The sequence below is a fragment of the Hippichthys cyanospilos genome, chromosome 3, assembly GCF_059441005.1.
Source record: "Hippichthys cyanospilos isolate Australia breed blue-spotted pipefish chromosome 3, RoL_Hcya_1.0, whole genome shotgun sequence".
In the NCBI taxonomy this organism is placed as follows: Eukaryota; Metazoa; Chordata; class Actinopteri; order Syngnathiformes; family Syngnathidae; genus Hippichthys; species Hippichthys cyanospilos.
In genome coordinates this window covers 10,109,267-10,131,128 of record NC_142371.1, presented here as the reverse complement: position 1 = coordinate 10,131,128, position 21,862 = coordinate 10,109,267, and the positions used below count along the sequence as shown (strand labels likewise).

At 39.2% G+C, this 21,862-nt stretch overlaps 2 protein-coding genes across 3 annotated transcripts; one reads left to right on the top strand and one right to left on the bottom strand.

The window, feature by feature from the left end:
- Positions 1-99: 99 nt before the first annotated feature.
- dcstamp (dendrocyte expressed seven transmembrane protein) lies at positions 100-4,316 on the top strand. 2 transcript variants are annotated; one of them, XM_088409550.1, is made up of 4 exons: positions 115-1,143; positions 1,461-1,796; positions 1,884-1,919; positions 3,616-4,316. In XM_088409550.1, exons 1-4 carry the CDS (start codon positions 115-117, stop codon positions 3,625-3,627), a joined length of 1,413 nt encoding a protein of 470 aa, XP_088265676.1. In that variant the 3' UTR covers positions 3,628-4,316. The 2 variants fall into 2 exon arrangements, with proteins under 2 accessions (XP_088265677.1, XP_088265676.1); XM_088409551.1 differs by lacking the exon at positions 3,616-4,316 and having other exon boundaries at positions 100-1,143; positions 1,884-1,934.
- A 2,308-nt stretch (positions 4,317-6,624) lies between these two features.
- On the bottom strand, positions 6,625-20,900 carry dpys (dihydropyrimidinase). Its single transcript, XM_088411190.1, has 10 exons — positions 20,806-20,900; positions 19,930-20,204; positions 17,592-17,750; positions 17,103-17,282; positions 15,490-15,679; positions 15,199-15,355; positions 14,643-14,784; positions 12,651-12,793; positions 9,963-10,170; positions 6,625-6,988 (listed from the first exon to the last, which is right to left on the bottom strand). Exons 2-10 carry the CDS (start codon positions 20,179-20,181, stop codon positions 6,929-6,931), a joined length of 1,491 nt encoding a protein of 496 aa, XP_088267316.1. The 5' UTR covers positions 20,182-20,204; positions 20,806-20,900; the 3' UTR covers positions 6,625-6,928.
- Between the last annotated feature and the right edge of the window lie 962 nt (positions 20,901-21,862).

Here is a 21,862-nt window from a genome sequence, read left to right as displayed (position 1 = left end):
GCATGGGTCCCTGTCTCAGGTTTGCACTTCTGAAATAACTTAATATACGACACAGCGATCTGATTAATTTCACTCCGGAGCTCTTGTTTGTTAAAATTCCCGGTGCCGTAGACAATGATCCCCAAGGGCCTGAATGACGTGAGGATTTTGGCTGTGGACGTTTTCACCAGTGGTAACAGGGAGGGCTTCAGGAGAGCCGCTGTCCTTCTCCTCGTGAGTGTCTTCCCAAGCCTTCTGCTCAGTGCCTTTCTTCTCCTGTACCTCCTCTATACTCTGGATTGTGACCCAGCCGTGGCTGGGGGGATTGCTGCCCTCCATGGGGTGGTTCTGACACTGGCCCTCTTCCTGTCACAGAGAGTACGATGCTGGTCCACGCTCTTTGTCATATCTATTTTTACCAAGAAGAGTCGCAGTCTTCTTCTCACCGCTGGGACAAGTGTAGTTGTCCTTGGGAATATTCACAACACGTTGGAGAACCTCACAGGCTTGGTCAGGAGCATGATTTGTAACCTGAGGGCCAAGAAAGCATCCGTGGTTGCTCCCTTTAGAAACTATGTGGACATGTTGAAATGGCTGGCTGATATTTTGCAAGGAGTGACAGATCTTGGCCTGGTCAACCTGGACTCCCAGCTCAAGATTTCACCCAAACTAGACTTGGAAATCTTTCGGGAGAGACTCACTCAAGCAGAACTAAAGCTTAACCAAAGCGTCAAATGTGCAATGACCTTTATAAACACAGTCTCCTCTGTGAAGGAATGTGTTTACCCTACCTTCAGCTTCCTGCTGCTCATGATCTTTATAACCTTGCACGTAAGAAACTACTGCAGTGACATGAAGTACAAAAACAATTTCATCAGTAAGAAATTCATTGATTTTGACAAGAAGCAGAAGGCAGAAGGAAAGCAGCATGTACTTCCTCTCACGACAGAGGAGGAGAAGCTTTACCCGTTCATCCCTTCCCTCCGCCCCACGGTCAAGGAGGGAAAAGCTCTGCTCAAATTTGGCATTCCGATCGTCTCCCATTTGGTTGCTTGGGTCATATTTATTACTGTTGATGCCTTGTGGTATTATTTTGTTGATATTATAACAATCAAGCTATCAGAGATGGAACCATTCCATGTGCCTTTGCGACTAAGTCTCAAGGTAAGTCCCCTAAACTATAACCAAAAGTATCAACACAACCACTATGACATAACACATAACATACTCACATAGTAAGACACTATTTATGATTAATATTTCGAGATGATTGGTTGTGACCTCAGTTGCCTCAGAGCCATGCATTTTGACACCCGCTTAGATAACTAAATGTCTCTGTCATGATGATGCAAAAACAACTGTGTGGATTCCATCATACTGCCAAGTAAATAAAAATGAAATCTTATTTCAAATGATGTAGTCTTAACAATAATAAAATTTCAAGCACTAAATGTCCTAAATGTGAGTTGCTTTTTTTTCAGGGGATTGCAACACTAATTGGAGTAAAGTTAAGTGAGGAGAACTACCAAAAAGACTTTTCTTATTCTGTGACGCTGTTTGAGAAACAGTGCCTCCCCAAACCCAAACTGCTGCTCCACAACTCTATCGTCCCACTTGCCGCCATCCTTCTAACGTTGCTTGTTATGGCCCCGGTGGCAGCCAAGATAGTCCAAATCAGGCTCATTGTGTGTGAAAGATTCTACTGTGCTTCTGCAGAGGAGAGAATCAAGTACCTGCATGCCAAGATTCTGAGGAAGAGGTTGAAAAGAAGGAGGGAGAAAGAAAGCAATATCAATTTTACATCACTCATCACTAAGGTATAGATCACAAAATAATACATAATTGAGAAAACAAATCCAGGAGTTGAATGATAATCTTTGTCTGTTTTTGTCTTCACAAAACAGTTACATTTCTGGTGTCCATTGCTTTTCCCAGAAGAGGTCAGTGATGTATGAGCAAAGTTTCCCTCATAAACAATCCATGATGTTCTGGTTAGCACATCTGCCTCACAGTTTAGAGGTTCCAGATTCAATTCCAACTTGCTCCGGCCTTCCTGTGTTGAGTTTGCATGCTTTCCCCCTGCCCGCGTGGGTTCTCTCCGGGCACTCCTCCCACATTCCAAAAACATGCATGGTAGGTATATTGGACACTCTAAATTGTCCTTAGGTGTGATTGTTTTCACGCATCGGCTTTAAAACACCCTATTTTCGTATTATTTGGTGTTTTAAATCCAACCGCTCCAGAGTGGCTCTCATATCATGATTTTTGTCAAATAACAAATCGTGTTTTACATGTAAATCAATCCAAGAGCTTGAAAAACACCACATTAAGTTTTAACATTATCTTTCGAGTGAAGCAATGTTCTAATGCAAAAGTGGCTGCAGAGGGGAGGACAAACAGCAGAAAATGAAAACTTTGTGATAACATTTTGCATTTGTTTCTGCTGTTGTGGTCATATTCCTTCTCCTCATCCAATATTCGTTCAATATTCGACACCTCTCCTACCTCAAGCAGCCATATTCAAAAACATATTGCGTACAATTCAAATGGGAATTTTGAGATTTCAAGTTTTGTTATGTTTACTTATATATATATAATATATATATATATATATATATATATATATATATATATATATATATATATATATATATATATATATATATATATATATATATATATATATATATATATATATATATATATATATATATATATATATATATATATTTCTCCTTGTTTTTTGTCCCGAGATCGTATGTCAAAGTTTCACTGTGTTTAGATTTCTCCTTGTTTTTTGTCCCCCCCCCCTTCCCCCCTGCCCCACACACACACGCACACACACGCCAACGTGAGTGACGTCACAGATCTGTTTCGCCCCCCCCACCCCCCTCTCCGCCCCACACACACGCACACACACGCCAACGTGAGTGACGTCACAGATCTGTTTCGTTTACGGTTGAAGAGCAAAAATGGCAGAATTATATACAGTATACAGTGGGGGGAAGTTACTTCAATACTGTAATGCATTATTTATGTTTGTTACTATTATTATCATTTCAAAGTGATTAGTTACACCTCAACATTACGGTAATTGAAGTGTAATGCATTATGCAACAATTATAATACTTTTATATTACTCTCACCACCATAACTGGAAATATGAATTTGCCATTCTAAATGTAGCTCATTACACATCCAGTGAAAGGTTGGCTTAAGCCTAAAACCAGTACAAATCATTTAATCTGTTTTGTATTGTAAACCTTTAAAGACAAGATACAAAATCTTTTTTGTTGTTGTATTTTAATTCCTTTACAATTTAGCTTCACAGCATAATGATGCATTGTTTATGCTGTAGGCCAAAACAGTTTACAATTTCAGTGATAATGTTCAAATTGAAGTTCAATCGGCTCGGTTAGGGACACCTTTCAAAAACAGATGGTTTCAGAGGAGCTCACGTTAGCAGCTAGCCTACATCATCGTTAAGGTGTCTAACACGCTATGCTGTTTAACATGAGTTTCGTAAGCTTCATCTTGATACACATTGACTACAAGTTTTTATAAAGTATTATTTATAGCAATTGCACAGTGAAGATTAACGTTAGCTTACCTTGTCATTATTGCTGGTTGTGACAGGGATCTTGCTGAGAAGGTTTCCAAATGCTGGTGAATCCACTGTGGAAAGCGGCAGCATATCTCCTACTGAATCTCCTAACCTCTTGAGGTGGAAGCGGCATCCCTCAACAAGAAAGCACAATCCTCCATGTGTTTTCTTTTCGCTAACTTCACGTTACTGTGGCACCGCTCTAAATGGTTTGTCAAAGTACTGGCCCTATTTGACGAAGAGGACAGTTTTTCAGACGTCGAATAAAAAGTTCACCTAACGATTTTATTCTTGTCTTTACCTCTGACGAACTGAAAGTAATGGGTGTATGTCCATCTTGTGTATATGTTGTTCATATTCAACCTGCTGTCCATGCATTGTGTTACTCTTATTTATAACGAGTACAACATTACTTTTTTCGTGTGTTTAATATATTACGCTACCGCGTTACAGCAAAAAGTAACAGCTGAACAATTTATAGGAGCATGCTCTTGTAAATAATAACTGACATGAATATAAAAGATTACGTTAGCATGTTCATTGATTCAGCAAAACTGTCATGTGTGTCTGTTATATAATAAACAGTTTCCTTGTGATTTTTCTGATATCAAAAGCACAAAGCTTTGATAACCCAAACTAAGGATGCCTTTTGTGTGTGTTTGTGTGTGCTAGAATTCAACCTGCTGTCCATGCATTGTGTTACTCTTATTTATAACGAGTACAACATTACTTTTTTCGTGTGTTTAATATATTACGCTACCGCGTTACAGCAAAAAGTAACAGCTGAACAATTTATAGGAGCATGCTCTTGTAAATAATAACTGACATGAATATAAAAGATTACGTTAGCATGTTCATTGATTCAGCAAAACTGTCATGTGTGTCTGTTATATAATAAACAGTTTCCTTGTGATTTTTCTGATATCAAAAGCACAAAGCTTTGATAACCCAAACTAAGGATGCCTTTTGTGTGTGTTTGCATAGAAAGGGACAGTATACTTACATAATCCAAGGCAGATGTCCCTTGCATGTGCAGTGAACAGCAGTGCAGCACAACCCTCCTTCCCCTTGCACAGTACTGTCACTATGCATTGATGTCATACAGGTGTTTCATAAAACACTTGCCCCTTTGCTTTTTTTCATATGACTGATGATCATTTTTGCTCTGTATTCGACTTTCATACTGTAGTACCAATTTGTATCTTGTATAACATGGTAATACACAAATTAAATGCAGTAACTGATAGAATTTGATGAATTAAAAAATATGTTGATTACATTCATCTATTATCAGTTTTGTCCCAAGTATGGCCCGTCATCCACATTTAAGCTGCTTACACCATATCCTAAAAACATTTTTTTTTATTTACTTCAAAACTGTAATGCATTATTGATTACTTAATACTGTCATTACAATATTACTGTATTTGAAATGTAAGGCATTACTCTACTATTTCATTACTTTTATATTATTCTCACCAATTTAACTGGGAATATGGATTTGCCATTTAAATGTAGCTCATCTTGCTCATTACACATCCTGTCGAAGGTTGGCTTAAGCCTATAACCAGTACAAATCATTTCATCTGTATTGTATTCTAAACCTCTAATGACAAGATACATTTTAACATACATTTTTAAAATGAGTTTTCTATGCTTCATCTTGATACACATTGACCAGAACTATTTCGAGACTATTATTAATAGCAATTGTACAGTGCAAATTTGTGTTAGCTTACCTTGTCATGATTGCAAGTTACAAATTTCTAGTGAAATCCATTGTGGGAAGTGGCAGAATACCTTCAACGAACGACGTACTCCACCACGAGTTTCTTAACTTCTTGAGGTCAAAGTGGCATCCTTGAGCAAAAGAACAATAATTTTGCCTGCTTTGTCTCAGTCCTCCACCTGTTTTCTTATGGCTAACTTCACGTTACTATGGCTCCACTGTAAATGGTTTGTCAAATTTGACTATTTGGTGAAGTGGACGGCTCTTTAGGTGTTGCGCACAAAGTGCACCTAAATATTATATTCTTCTTGTCTTTATCTCTGATGAACTGAAGGAATGGGAGTGGTGGCCTCGCGGTGTTTTTTGCGACTTAGGGGAAACAACACTTTCAGGTTAAAAATGCATTGTAATACATTGTGTTACTCTCATTTGTACCGAGAAAAATATCACTTTTTTTTGTGTTAAGCATTACAGCATTACACTACCACTTTATAGCAAAAAGTAATGCATTACAGTGATTACATTACTTCAGAGGAAAAAGTTTGGACAGCACCGTAATTGGAGTATGATGTTCAGTCTGTTGGAGTATTATGTATGTATTTTTCACTGTACAGATTGATGTAATTGGAAATCTAAAAAGATAAAGATATAAAATTGAAAACTGAAAGAAAAATAAAGATCATTTGCGGATGTCCTCGTTTAACACAGTTTACAAGTTCAAAGTAATTTCTAAAAGGTTCATCATTAGAAAGTAGTAAAAACAAAACATAAACATGCTCCCTTTTACACATGTGCTGATATATATGACCAACTCCGGTATACTATTCCTTCCTTCCTGAGTGGCATCATCATTTCCATGCTAAACAGAAAGAGGAAATGGTACAACCGAATACAGCGTGGGCCTTGTGTGAGTCACACATTGCCACTGACCCGTGAGGCAACCTGATAAGCTCACATTATGTCTCAGCGGAGCCTGTGGCAGAAAACCACGTCAGCTTGCCAGCCCGACAGCAAGCTCCCACATGATGCTCGTCGACAGCCGCAGACCTTTTCGCAAAGGAAGGGAATTAAGGACCATGCACATTTATGGGCAAAGATGAAGTGGTTATTATAAAGCGCCATCCTGCTGAATATGCAAATGCAGGATCATTGTGGGTCAACAATGTCATGACTGTCAGTCTATTAACTGTTTCTGCAGTCGATGAAATAACTCTTCCGCCAAATGCTAAGGTGCTCTTGAAATGACAAGAAGACACTCACAGGCAACTCTTCTCTGGGTATCACAATTTGAGGAAATCATCTAAAAACACAATTCCCTTTAAGCCAGTTCCACTTTATTTTTTTGTAAAACCAATAAAGCTATTAATAATTTGGATTTTCACAAAAAAGTACTAAACATAACATTGACCTTGATTTTAATTGACCTAAATCCATCCACCTCCTTTGAAATAATGTATTAAAATGATAAGACATTGCAAATCACTGTATATAACATGCACAAGTGTTACTATTTCTATCTGGGGGAGAATGTTGACTTGTTCAGGCGCTGAGTGTGGCGTGTGTACAAGGATGCACAGCTGGAGACTCAAACTGGCTGTCTGTAGTGGCTCACACGTTCACACAGAAATGACTTTTCCGTCATATGGCTTTCTGACCACAGCTGTAGGTTGGCCCACCTGCAGACAAAAGGCCACGGCAGCGAGAAGGCTTATGGTCACAAAAAATAACACAGAGCAGAAAACTTTCACTATCTAATCCATGATTGTAAACGTGTTTCTTTTGTTTTATGATGTTTCTTATTTTCTTGTCGCGTTAGGGTTTTGTGTCTAGCTGTTCTCGTCAACCCGTGTGTCTACCAATCAGCTCCCTCTGACGCTTCTTGTCTAGATGTGTCTTGTTGTCTCATCAGTTTTTTTATGTGTAGCTCCTTGCTTTCTTTCTTTATTTGTCAGATCATGGCTTTGGTTTTACCGTATTTCTCCATGTACAAGTCAAGTTTTTTTTGCCTCATTTTAAACCTTATTCTTGGGGGGTCGACTGAAACCCGCATAACTCCAAAACAGACCAATTTTTTTCCCACATATCTGTGTTTGAATAACATTAATTTGACAGAGAAAATTATAATATGTAATTTACAAGGCTTAAAATTATTATGCATACGTCTAATTCGATATAGTATGCATCCATTTTAGTGTGTTTGCACTTTCAAATGCACGCTCATCAAGTGCCGCCTTATTGCCTCTTTGTTGCCAACAACTAGATTGCGTGGATAATTTTTCCGGCGGACTTTGATGCATTATTAAAAGGAAAAGACTGATTACTTGTCAGCAGGTGGAGGGAAAAACAGCGGAGAGCAACCTTCCACTCTCTGATCACACAGTTGTCTCTTGGGTAAAGGACATCCCAAGTAAGATGATCAGCAAATCATCTGCGAAGACTCTGAAGATTTCAAAAAAATTGGACAGGTCCGAAGATGACTACCCGTGGAAGAGAAACGAAGATGTTTGCGCAAATAACCAGTAGGGGTGAGGGGCCGTCCAGGATTTCAATGAGAGAAGCTTTTTGTTTTGTCAGATAGTGATTACACTTTTAGATGAGTTCAAACTCAACTGTGTCAAAAAAAATAAAGCATTGAAACGTCAAACTGTTTTATTGTTACAAAATTAGTTTCAGCATTTGCGTGTACGCGCGCGCGCGCTTTGTCTCACACTTGTCTCGTTTTCGTCCCCCCCATAATTGCAACAGTATGTTATTCAATATACACAGTGAAGAAATGTGTCTAAAGGTACCGTCATTTCATCATTTTAATAACACACATCATGTGTTTTAATTGGACAGCCATGATATGAGTAACAACTAAAGTCAGGGGTAAACCTATACTCGCCTTTTCTTAAAATTCACCCAAACTGAAGTAAAAAAAGGGAGGGGGGGTTGACTTATACACGAGGTCGACTTGTACATGGACAAATACAGTACTTACTGTTGATGGTCACCTCTCCATATCTTCGTTAGCTTTTTGTATTTGTTTTTTTCTTTTACTTGGGTATGTTTGTATTTTTATTAATGTATTTAATTATCTTTTCCTCTTTTGCCTTTGTGGGGTTTTTTTTTGGGGGGGGGGGTGGGTCAATAGTTGATCCTTCCTTGGCTCATTTTTTATTTAAAAAACATTTTTTTTTTCTTTACAAAATATATTATCCACCCATTTTTAGTTATGGTGCTTTTCCTGAGCTCTGGCCATTCCTAACTGACTTACAGCTGCCATCCAGTCATGTGATACATTTAAGATAGAATTATGAAACACATTCTTAAAACTACAATTTAAACTTAATCTACCATAATGATGTTGAGAATACACTAACTCCACAAAGCGCGGCCTGAGTCATTACTTCCCCAAGCACCATTTCTCCTTTGAATAATCAACTGTACAAATGCACCTGTTCATATAAGTACAGTGGACCCCCGGTTTACGACAACCCTGCCTAACGTTTTTTTCACCTTACGACACGGACCGCAACGTTTGTTTTGTCCCCTCTTTACGCCATTTTTTTCACCTTGTGGCATAAAATAAATATGACTTCTCTTTTCAAACATGGCGGCCAGTGTGCGCGCGTGACTGAGACGTATGACAGGTATATGTCACTACACGTGTCACTTCTTACGTCACTACAATGCTGGTCTACTATTGGTCGGCATCACGACTCCCTAAGATACTGGTGTGCTATTGGTCGGCTCCACGGGTCACTAAGATGTCTACCTAAAGACTTGATCTCGTGTGAGAGTGCTTACAATATCGTATTTATTGTGCATTTTAGTAGTTAATTCAAACTTTTGTTAGCCATGGATCTTAAGATCACCACCAAGCTTGTGATGTTAAAGAGACAAGTAAGAAAACGATTAGTATGGAAACGAAACTGGTGATAATCAAGAAATATGAAGAATGCTAGGCTCGGCTAGCCTCACTAGGGAAAGCTCGTCACATCACTCAACGACAAATAAATCCTTTATTTATTTATTTTTTTATTTATGATGTTATTTAATTGTATACATGTCTATTATATATACGTAACACTTACCATACTATTTTGTTACCAATTTTTAACATGTATATACAATGTTGATGGTTTTTCCTGGGGTTTTACATGCATTAGCTAATTAACATAGGTTTGGCTCGCCCGCCATACGGCGAATTAGCATTACGACCCCAATCGCGGAACCGATTAATCTCGTCAAACTGTACATCAACTCCAGTACTAAACTAAAATTTCTGTTCACCATTTCAATTAGGTAAAGCTAATATAAGCTAAAGGTCACTTACCAAAATGACACTTACATATAATAATAATTTTGCAATTTTGTAATACTTTGATAAGTCACAGCATTCCGGCAACTTTACTGATTTGTTTCCATTGTTAATTTGCTATTTTGACTTTCTTTTAAAACTTGAGAAAAAAAAAAAATCTATCATCTATGTTGAATGCCATTTTTTTTGTACTCGTGCACTTATCAAATGTACCTTGCCCAAGCACCCATGCACTACTTTAACAAGGATTGGGAGCACTAAGCAACCAATCTGGACGGGCAACTTGGTCCCAGCATATCCCAATATCTATCTCAAGTGTTTTTCCTTTCTTGAACATCCTTACTCACCTGGTCCCTCTGTTTGATTCGTTTATAGACAAATTCAGAAAAGGGTTTTCTGTGGATGAATTTCCCCCAGCCAGGCGTTGTCTTCAGCTGTCCGTCCTGATAGACCACTTTGCCCCTGGAAATGGTGATGACTGGCACTCCATGGCACTCCATACCCTCAAAAATGTTGTAATCCAGAGCCTGGTGGTGCGTCCTGGCTGAAATCTTTCTGTCAACAAACAAATGTGCAAGCACAGGTCTGCTCAGAACAGGAATACAGGTGTGACAAGAGAACAGTTTTTTTTTTTTAATTATTCATGTGTTAAAGCTAGGAATGCGATGTGTTTTTGAGGCATAGGCAATTCAAAATGAATGGCAAATCCCAAAAAATGTATGTAGATAAATGTGTGTATTTTGACACAAAAGGTTTGATTTTGAAGTCGTTCCCAGAAGTATGTCTTGACAATGTCTCACTTGATACCACACAGTATGTTGCAAATAGGAGAGTGTCGAGTCGCGTGTGGCTCGATACGAACTCAATGGTGTACTAAAATCACATTCAATTGCCAGATCAGGCAGTTAAAAAAAAAAAAAAAACACTTCAGTTGTTGCCCGTTAAGGCAGACAATGCAGGAGGGAAAAGAACTTTCTGGCTTTGGCAAATTTAGACCGTTTTAAATAACCATGATTTCGCGAATCCTGTTATCGCCACAAGGCCTAGAAAGATATTGGACAGACTCTATTATGTTCGGGAACTCAACTGCCAGAGATTTCACCAGCTAAAGGTTCTTGGGTCCATTTATGATGTCACAAAAATTGAGATTATTGTCATTAATCATAGTAGCAATAATATCCTTTCCTCGATGAAGGAAAAAAATATTTTTTTAGGATTTAGGCAAGATCAGTAAAATTGTCTTGAAAACAAATGGTCTTTTTCGGTTTCTTTATATTTGAAGCTTCATATTGACACATCTTAACAGAGCAGTCTGTTAAGGCACAAGTGAAAGAGAAGATTCTTATGGCTAAGAAAGGAGGGTTTCAAGAAGGAAAAAAAAACACGTGTGCCTGTGTTGAACGCACTTATTGGTCGAGGCAATCTTATTCTAGCTACACAGACAGTTCTCTTGTTGTTAAGAAAAAAAAAATCTTTGTTCTAACAAAACAGGTCATCACTGAATAACAAGATGTTATGCTGAATGCTTATATTCCATTGAAAACCCCCTATAAACAGAAGTCAAGAGTGCAATTTTGAAGGTATTCTACAAGGTTCTAATCTGTACTACAAAAATTATGGGACAATATCCCACTGCTGATGAATAATGATCTGATACTGCAAAAGCAACAGGAATGAATGGTGTTCCACCCCTGAGCAGTTTAGTGTCTTCCATTTGTTCAACTCAAATAACCACTTCTATAGAAACAGCTGTATACTGTGCTATACCATGTGTACTTCACAGCAAAATTAGATGCCTCAACCATCTCATCAGTAATTCAAGACTCCACATGTAACATATTAGCCAACCGCAAGTGAATCAATTCTGATACCACAAATAATTGTCAAGTTGCGTTTTGCAATCGGACAAAAAAAAACATTGTCCTATTCTATTGCAAATGGGCTTCTTTTGGGATCAAGGCACCTCTATTCCCTGTTTTTCTTAAATCACATTTAAAAGAAATAACCAAATAAAATGTTTGCTAAGACTGAGACAAACAAGTTGCATCGTCATCATTCAAGAAGGCCATTGACTGAGCTTCCTCTGCATTACGCAACTGTTTGTAGCCTCTGGCGCCGGATGTTATGGAGTGACACTTGCACTGAGAGCAATTAATTACACAGTTTTACAGATGAATTCACGATTAAACATGAGGCAGGCTTAACCCTTAAAAAGGAAAAAATACACATCTATAACTAGAGTCATTTACAAGAAGGATGATTGGTTCAAACTGCCTACCATCCAACAGTAGCAACCGTGTAGCAAATCTCAGACTTGGGAATATTGATTTACAGTAAGTTACAGTACGTTGGGTCAGAGCGAGTTCTTCTCCGATCCACATCAGTGGATAGCGCCCTCCCTCAGGGACTCAGCCCAGATTCTCTTGCAAGCAGAACAGTGCAGTCTCATTTTGGATTACGTAAGCATGTGCGTTTGTGTGTTGGCTCTCAACCTGCTCCATATGAGCAGACCTTGAGTTGGGATTTACGTTTGGTAAGGAGGAGACAGGGGAAACAATTCCAAAATCAGATTCAGTTCGTCCTTCACAAGTAACGCCGCCGCATAATGTCCGTTGAGGTTTTGCGTAATTAGCATCTTAGAACACACCAATGGTTATGTTTTTTATGTTTAAACGAACACGGCATGATGCCTTAAGCTACCATTTGATCTGAATTGCATTTTGTAATCAAGGGGCAAAGGGGGCATGCTTGACACTAGTGAAGAAAAAATACCAACAAAAACAAACAAAAGAAGGTTACAGCGCATCTTCATGCTGGCAAAAAACAATAAAGACACCTGCCTTGATTTTTTTCAGCTGCCTGCCAATATTGGCATTGAAAGCTTATATATAATATATAGTTTGTCTTGGACAACATGCAATTCAGGCTATTGATGTGTAAGAAACATCTTCGTCAACCACACATGGACAGACAAACACACACAAATGCACAGCTTTTCAAAGCCTGAGTGCTGAATGGCCGAAGTGGGCCCTCACCTTGACGACTTGGGATCCCAAATAACCACATCAGCATCCGAGTTCTTGGCTATGCGGCCTTTTTGCGGGTAGAAGTTGAAGATTTTTGCTGCGTTGCTACTGGTGACAGCTACGAATCGATTCTCATCCATTTTGCCGCTGTGCTGAGAAGTTAGAAATGCACAAATAAGCCAGTTTGACTGAGAGAGCACTGTGTGCAATTAAGAGACAGGAGCCAATGTGGGGTAATGTGTGATTTGAAAGCACTGCAAAGTAAATCTACATTTAGAAAATGCACAGTCAGCTTGATACATTGATCTTTGTTTACTCTCCTTAATGTTTGTGGAAAGAGAATGCCACAAATGCTCGATTGTAACTACAATTAATGCAACAGCTGTTGAAAATCGCAAGTGACTCATTTGCAATAAAATGAAAGAAATGCATGGATGTAGATGACCTCAATGAATGTACAAGGATATCTGATTTTCTCATGTGAGCAAGTGGGCGGTTATTGGCAAACTGCAGTTTTAGAATTTGGGGCAAATTCTTGGAGATTGACTGATGCAAAGTGCAAAAGTATGCTGTGGTCTGACGGCTCCACATTTCAAGTTGTTGTTTTTTTTTTTTTTTTAAATCATGGATGTCGTGTCCTCAGGACTAAATACTCAAAGGCCCTATATTCTCAAATGAACTGTTTATTTGATGACAGAAAGATCGAGACACGGTTACTGCCAGATGCAGAAGGTCAAAACTGTCCAAAATGGTACACAGCCCTGTCTTGGCCGCCCCTACATAAAGAATGCGGCTCTGCCGAGCCCATGTGGCAATGTGATACTCGACAATCTTACCTGAATTGAATTAATAAGCGTGCCATGGGCATCACCGTTATAGAAAGCTGAGTTAAAGCGAAGGAAAAGTCACAGCAAGTTGAGGTTAAGTCGCAAAAAGTGGAAAGTGAGGAAAATGACGATCAGAATTGTCAGTGCAAAGTTTACAGCCAACATCTGTAATGGTAGGGGTGCTGTATTAGTGCCAATGGGCATCAATACCTTGCATATCAGTAAAGACATCATCAATTCTGAAAGGCACTTGTGAATTTCGGAGCAACATATGCAGCCATCCTAGCAATGTAATTTTTAGGGAAGGCCCTGCTTGTTTCAGCAAGACATTGCCGAGCAACATTCTGGACATGTTGCAAGTGTGACGATGTGGTAAAAGATACTAGACTGGCCTGCCAGTAGTCCAGACCTGTCTCCCAGTGAAAAATGTATGGTGCATTGCGATGCATTAAACAGAGACTCTGCCGAGTAACTTAAGTTGTTCATCAAGCAAGAATGGGAAAGAATCCCCAAAAATTCAAGTTAGTAAGTCCCAAACTCTTCGTGAGTGTTGTTGAAAAGAAACCTATTTAAAAATGGTAGTAAAATTGATCCAGCCCAACTTATTTGGAATGTGATAAAGGTATTAAATTTATGATAAACAGAATAGAATATTTAGAGAAAACAATAAAGATGATCACGTATCCTGCCTTCGTGTTGTGTATTCAACTGAATGTAGATTGAAAAAGATTGAAAAATTACGACTGAATTGTTTTTTTGTTTGTTTACATTTTACACACGTCTCAACTTCATTGGAATTAGGTTTTGTACTTAACCTAAGGTACTTGGCAAAAACATAGAATTTAAATATTAAGTAGTTGTAGTGATATGGAGTCCGAGACATGTTACAGAAATTCTCCATCTGTTTAAACTGATCAAATGGCAGATTGCCTCTGGTGTTATATTATACTGCTATTAATATTTTGTGTGAATTGCGCATCCGAAATTTCTTTTGATAATTGAGGAAAACTATATGGAACCATGAGGGAGGGCAGCTTCAACTTTTAAGTGTTATGGAAAAGGTGAACTTCAAAGGATAAAGAACCTCATGGGATCCTTGAGTTTGTTGTAAATTGTTAGGGGATATGAAGGAGTGTACTGTACAGGTATGTATGGGCATGTGAGGAGGACATACCACTCCCTTCTCCCAAATGACGGACATCCTATCCTCCACGCCGTTCACCCCGTTGGGGATCTTGGTGAAGTCGTCTTTTCCGAGCGCCTTCTGACAAACTGAGAAGGTACAGTTGTCGGTCCCAGTCACGCTGAGGTCATCACTAATGACATAGGCAGGAGGTAGGTATATGAATTAATGACAGAATAGGTGTGTGGAGGAATTCTTGCAAATCTTCATTTGTCAGTGCAAACGTCTAAGTATTACAATATTTTTTGGTCTTATAATTTTGTTGTCTCACATACTAGTGTTATTCCAACCACATAGCCTACACACATAACTACATTTGCCGATGCAGAGCTTGAACAGTATCATCCATCCATCAATGTCATACTGCTTGTTGTCATTACGTAAGAAGCTGACATCGGATGAAGTGAACATCTTGGGCTTGTTGCCACCACAACTATTATTGCTCGCATTCACACCTTAGGGGAGGTTTAGTTTTACATCCACCTGACTACAATGTTTTTGGAATGTGGCAGAGAGCATGCAGAGAAATCCGACGCAAGTCGCCTACTTGGCCAGCAGGTCCATGAGGTATCCAGGGGTGGTGGGGTCAGGTCTTAAAGGAGGACCCATAACAAAGGAAGCCGCATGGGCCCAGTCCTTGTGCCAGTAGTGAGTGCCATCTGTTCCCAGTCCAGCTGCAATAGGTTCCCCAAACACCACTCGCCCTGGTACGAGATGAAAGCTTCATTTCATCCATCCATCCATCCATCCATCCATCCATCCATCCATCCATCCATCCATCCATCCATCCATCTTTTTCAGCAATCAGGATTTGAACATTCTCTCATCCTTCACCCACCATCTCTGCGTGCATTGGACACCACCTTGGCTGCAGATTTGCTCATGACATGGACCACATAGAGGGGGCAGTTGACAGCATTGGCAATGGTGATGGCTCTTTGGGTGGCCTCAGCCTCGACTTCTTCCGGTCGACACAGTTCATGACCCTCAGGCCCAGTGATGCCCAAAGAGAGCATCTTTTGAGCCCCCTGTTGTGTCCGGGGGTGGAATAGAGAACAAGTAAGGTAATGGTGAGGGATGGAGGACAACTGTACAGAGTGTCACCATTTTTATAATTTAACTCACCCTAAAAAAATCTTACACAGACGATAGGAATAATATAATTACAAATAGTAAAAGAGAGCCACAGCCTCAAATCAGTGGGAGAGTGCAACATTGCACGCCTGTTTTTAAAGCTCTGCTGCTCTCTAGTGGTGCTTCTCACCATAGATTCGATATAAAACTAGTAGTTGTGTAACGGTCCCTTCAGTAGTACTCCAAATTTCATCTCTTTTTTTAAGTAGTAAAGAATAAAAAGGACATTATAGAACCAGTTAAGATAATTGTAACCAAAAATCTGTCATTTCTACTATTATAAAATAATCATGACCTAATTAGGAGCAATTTGTAATTACAGTATTACTGGTCACACAAGCAGAATGGATGGATGTAAAGTGTATTCATCATGAGGCAAACATGTTTGGTTATGTTTTTTTGTAATTCTTCAATTTGTTTTGCACTCCACTGGTAGGCCATTCATGATTGATTTCTACATCACAAAACAAAAACCAAAAATGATGCATCTCCCTGTCTCTCTCTCACACACTACTGTGATCACAACAGTCATTGGTAAGACATGGGCCCCCTCTTTCCATTAACAATCTGCATCACCAAGTAGAAATATTTTCAGCAAGATGAAGCATACATATTAGTAAATAAACTACCATAATTCCCCTAATATAAAATGCACCAGTGTATAAGCATACTCTTAATTTTGTGGTCAAATTCAGGTATTTTCTATATTACCGTGTACAAGGTGCACTAACAATTTGGAAAAAAATGGAAAACAATTGTGAGCGGTCAGTAAATACATCAAGTGTAAGGTTGGATGGTTGGTTATTTTTCCTTTTCCTCGCAACGCGGTTCAAGTTCAGTTTAACACAAATACCCGAAGCAATATCCATGTTTCACCAAGTTTATGATTGTATATACAAAAAGACTGCAAATAATAAAAGTGTCAAATGGATTACCTTTCCGTGTTTTCTAACCGGGCACTCTTAATTGAATCAGCCGAAGACATCTTAACGTTTCCTCTCAGTTTTAGCAATATTCCTGTGTGTGAACAAGGAAGGACTCGGACGTTGGTTAAGTCTGGCTGCTTCTTTTGTTGAAAAATAATGCTGTAGCAACCTCAGCTAACAGCTGTTTTTAGCTGCAACAGGCAGCTAACTGACGTCTGCTTCCTAGCTTGTCCTGGCAGGGTAATTATTGTAAGAATACAGCCGATATAAAAATGTACATGTGTGTATTTGTAGTACTGTACTACTAGATATTTCATCTGATATCTGTTTTGTGCATGTGTGTGTGTGTGTGTGTGTGGGTGTGGGTCCTTATTTCATTTGTTCCACCAACCTCAGCTATCAGGTCTCCATTCTCAGCATGCACTTGAGCTATTGCGCCAATGGCCTTACAATGGGCAAAAGCGGCATAGAGTTCAAAATCCTGCAGCATGTATAGACCTTTATAAGCCATAAACATCTTAAAGGAATTGACTCCTTTGTCTTTGGCGATAATCTCCATTTCTTCCTTGACCTATAAAGGAGAGAAATAGAAATAACCTCTTTGTTTTTAGTCCTGCATATATGAGCTGTGCTTGCAGGTTGTACAAGCAGTGCTTGTGTGTTTTTGTTTTCCACATTCCAAAACATGAATGTTACACCATTTAAACACTCCATATGTATGAATCTAAATCTACAAGATTCATGTTTTGGCACGGATGGTGATTTTGGTGAATGTGTGCTTTGAAACACTATAATGTACAATACTTAATTCAGAACATACTGGAAAACAGCAGTTGATTTGAAACAAAAGACAGAATGAAGGTTTTTGAAATCTCTTCACCTGATCACTCCACCATGTGACAGCAACATGCAGTGAGTAATCACAGCACACTTTGCTGTCCGCTGTCTTGCGCCAAGCGTTATAGGCCTCCAGAAGAGACTTGCCTTTTTGGGGAATAACAAAGTCCACAATCATTGTTGTCCCTCCTGCTAGAGCAGCCTGGCAAGATAGAGTTAAAGATTAACTGCTGAAAGGTTTTGTCACATTAGCACAACGACATCTGACTGAAGGTTGGATGAAGGTGTTGCAAGGACACCTGCTTCTGACATCCATTGATATAAATAAATGCTACAGAATCAGAGAATTTAACTCCGGCAATTGGTTTTGGAAAAATACATGTGCTGGTCACAGCATCAGTCAGCTATCAATGTGTAACACAGACCTCCAATAAGAGTGAGTGAGTTAGCTAGTTAGTAAATTTTATTTATAAAGAACTTTGACACAGCATTCGCGAATGGTTATTCAATATTTACGTACATGAGTGCATGTTTTTGTTTTGAATCCAATTACTTTTAGCACAGAAAGACGATATTTTAGGACATTGTGTCACTTTACAACAGTGGTCCCCAATCAAAGGTCCGTGGATCAACTAGTACCAGGCCTTGTGGGCCGCACCCAAAATAATGTTTTGGAACTGATTTAGTTGGCTTGAGCTTTGTTTTTTGGCGCTGCCTCTGGCCGCTGTTGATATTACATTTTGTAGTACACAGAGACGAGTCTCTTGTGAAATCTGGCCCACGACTGTCTGTATGTTGTACTTTCTTTGTAAGAATGTTGTCATTTGTGATAATAAGCCCAAAATTAATTTGTTTGTTGATCCAACAATTGGGCGGCTCGGTGCACCAGCAAATAGCACGTCCGCCTCACAGTTCAAAGGTCCGGGTTCAAATCCACCTGGCTCCGACCTTCCTGCAAACTCCGCATGTTCTCCCTGAGCCTGCGTGGGTTCTCTCTGGGGGCTCTGGCTTCCTACCACACTCCAAAAACATGCGTGGCAGGTGAATTGGACATATCAAATTGTCCTTAGGTGTGCGTGATTGGTTGTTCCGTCTCTGTATACTCTGTGATTGGCTGGCAACCAGTTCAGGGTGTCCCCCGCCTACTGCCCCAAGCCATGTAGGCACCAGCAAGCCTGTGCTGGATCCAACAACTTGTGACTGTGGATAATATGCTAGCTAATATCAGTTCTTATCTTCATCACGTTATATAGCACTGCCCTGGGTGCATTTAGCTTGTTCGCATTTTCGTTTGGTATTTCTCTTGAAATTAATAGCTTTTGTAATTCAGTTTTATGATTGACTTAAATTTGCATCCTTTTTTTTTTTTTTTTACATTTTGTTCATTGCAATCTCCAAACGTACACTATGTTCCGTGAGCTTGAAACCAGTATTTCATTTAAAGTAAAATGTTGTGCATCATAGCCATGAATGCCATTGTACAATATTAAGATGAAAGGTATGTATTAACTTAACATATAATAACGCATCAAGAATATATGGGGGGAAGTACCACTACTGACAGGACCACCAAAACTATGAGGTCACCAATCAAAAAGGCAAATGCTTCATTTAAAAAAGGCCTAATTGCAGAGCCCTGTAGAAGGCTCTGTACTAGGCACACAATTGTCTCATTCTTAATTAAAGAGGGAGCATGTGCAACAATGTGACTGAACCTATGGCATGCATGCAAAAACCTTGTTGCTACTCCAAACTAGGTGTAAACAAATGAAGATTTGTTGAGACATGTAAAGTGAGATAGACATGTATAGTGAGGTAGATAGGTGAACTTATGACTATATGACAAGGTGCTGCTCCAAGTCAATATTCACTAAAAATTCCCGGTATATGATATATACAGTATACATTTTTTGGGGGGGAGGGATGCTTCTAGAACAGGGGTGTCAAACTCATTTTTACTGTGGGCCACATTGTAGTTCTAGTTTCTGTCAGAGGGCCAGTATGACTGTGAAGTCAAATCTTTTTTAAATGCTTTTGTAAAACACGCACCGAGTTTTGAATTCAGAGGCCGGCAATAACTGATTGTGAATTAAAAAATGCTTGTATTTTCTCCCCAGATTTTTCAAAGTTGAAGACAACTTGCAAATTTGCTATTTTAGCCAGAAACTTGAAGTCAAATCAGCATTTTACGGGCCACATAAAATGATGTGGAGGGCCGGATCTGGCCCCCGGGCCTTGAGTTTGACACCTGTGTTCTAGAAGATTAGTTCATGGGATGTCACTGGAGCGTTTCAAGACTCTTTTGTGATTAACAGCCAGATCAATAAGTTTGTCTTGACTGTCATAAAGCTCTCAAATTCAGTGTGTTAGTGTGTTTTTACCTGAGTTCCAATGTGGAAGTCATCCACAGCCTTGGTGCCCATGAACGCCAGCTCCATGTGTGTGTGCGTGTCAATTCCACCCGGGATCACCAGTTTATCAGTAGCATCAATAATTCTCACTCCATTTGGAATTTTAAGATTCAATCCAACATCCACGATTTTCTCATTTTCAATATAGACGTCACAGATAACAGAGACGTCTTCATTGACAACTTTTCCGCCCTTTATCAGGATTCCACGGGGTTCCGCCATTCTGCTATGTAGTTGCTGAATGTCTGGATGAGAATGGAAGGAGTTTGCAGTGTCACAATGGCTTTTAATGAGTAACGACTAGTTGCCTGTTCCAAAGTTCACAAAACGCCAGCAAGTATGTCCTTTTATATGTCCATGAACTCGAGAACAGTCAAATTTGACCAATAGTAATAGGCTACACACATGGTTTGACCTAACTAGGCGACGGTCACATCATGCAGGCCTCAAATACATGTTATATAGACAACTCATCCACGAGAGGGAGCCAAACCACCATTCAAATACGTTGGCTTGAGTTTATTGTTTGCGTAACACATACATTCCACGCTTCGTTGTTTTTTTTTCCTGCAGAATTAGCAAACGTTGCCGTGCAAAATTGACAAGATATAGTGAGTGTTCTGTTTCGCTAAGAAAGGGTGAATAACAATGAAAACCATTGTATTTGTAATTAACGACTTGCTGCCGTGGACAGTAGAATTGGACTGTATGGATGGCGTCTGCAAACACATCGTGTAAACTAAGTGCTCCATATGTTTTTCTTTACAACTCTAATAAATTACGTCATACTGAATAAAATGCGTATTGACCACAAAATAACCCGCGACACATTTAACAAACGTGTACCTGATGTGACAGAAGTTCGTTGTAGTTCCCGTATTTATTTTCTTGCAGGGAGTCCTGGATGTTGAGACTGCTTATTTTTCGTGAGTGATTCAAAATAAAACGCCAACCTCCAAAATAAAAAGAAATGTAAGAAAGCAGGATAACTGTATGTAGTTACTTGTTTTCATTTTATTGATTAAATTTCTGTTCGAAACGGGTTTTTCATGCAAATATCTACTTTAAGTTTGACTATGATAATGTCATCACGGATGTGTAAAAGACTTCCCACAAGAAAGGAATTACAGTCGTTCCTTCAGTGATGTGCAGTCAGGGCTTCAATGCTTTCTCTGCTTTCCCAAACACTATCAGAAGCACTAACATACAACTTTCTACTATCTGTTACCTTTGCTTCAAAGTGTTTGTCTTGGCTGCACATTTCCAAGTCATCTGTGTGTGTGTTTTCAGATTTCAGCTCCAAGGCCTTCAGAATGTCCAGTGTTGGCATCAACCACACACGCACATACGCAGTCACCATATTAAAAGTTCACTTTCAACACTAACTTTTTAAAAGAAAATTTATTATCAAAGATCCATCCATTTTCTTAACCGCCACTTGTCCCCACAAGGGTCGTGAGCTTGCCGGTACCGATCCCAATTGTCTTTGTGTTTCAAGAGGGAACTGTTTGCAAGCCAATGGCAGGGCGCAAAGAGACAAACGGTCATTTACACACATAAGGACAATTTATTTTGAGAGTCCAATATAACTATGATGCATGTTTTTGCGAATGTGGAAGGAAATAGGAGTGCCTGGTGAAAATTCACGTAGGCATGGAGAAAACATGCAAACCTCACACGAGAATTTGAATTGAAAAATGAAGGATATGTTGTATCCCTCAATATTAGGATCTGTGGAACCAATCTCATTATGCATTTCACTTTCGACCATTTCTGCTTCATACTGCATATGTTCCTTTTCAATAAATTACAAAATTCCAACAAAGACTCCAATAAATACATTAAAGGAAAAGCGGACACAATTCTCAGTACAATGCTTGAATGCTGTTTTATATATATTCCT

Excerpts from the sequence above, each read along its gene's own strand:
- dcstamp (XM_088409551.1), top strand. The coding sequence starts at position 115 with ATGATCCCCAAGGGCCTGAATGACGTGAGGATTTTGGCTGTGGACGTT. Across the intron at positions 1,144-1,460 it reads CTTTGCGACTAAGTCTCAAG|GGGATTGCAACACTAATTGG; the intron begins GTAAGTCCCCTA and ends CTTTTTTTTCAG. Across the intron at positions 1,797-1,883 it reads TTACATCACTCATCACTAAG|TTACATTTCTGGTGTCCATT; the intron begins GTATAGATCACA and ends TTCACAAAACAG.
- dpys (XM_088411190.1), bottom strand. The coding sequence starts at position 20,181 with ATGGCGGAACCCCGTGGAATCCTGATAAAGGGCGGAAAAGTTGTCAAT. Across the intron at positions 14,785-15,198 it reads CTCATGGACCTGCTGGCCAA|TGATGACCTCAGCGTGACTG; the intron begins GTAGGCGACTTG and ends CTATGTCATTAG. Across the intron at positions 6,989-9,962 it reads GAATCAAACAGAGGGACCAG|GTGGGCCAACCTACAGCTGT; the intron begins GTGAGTAAGGAT and ends TTTTGTCTGCAG.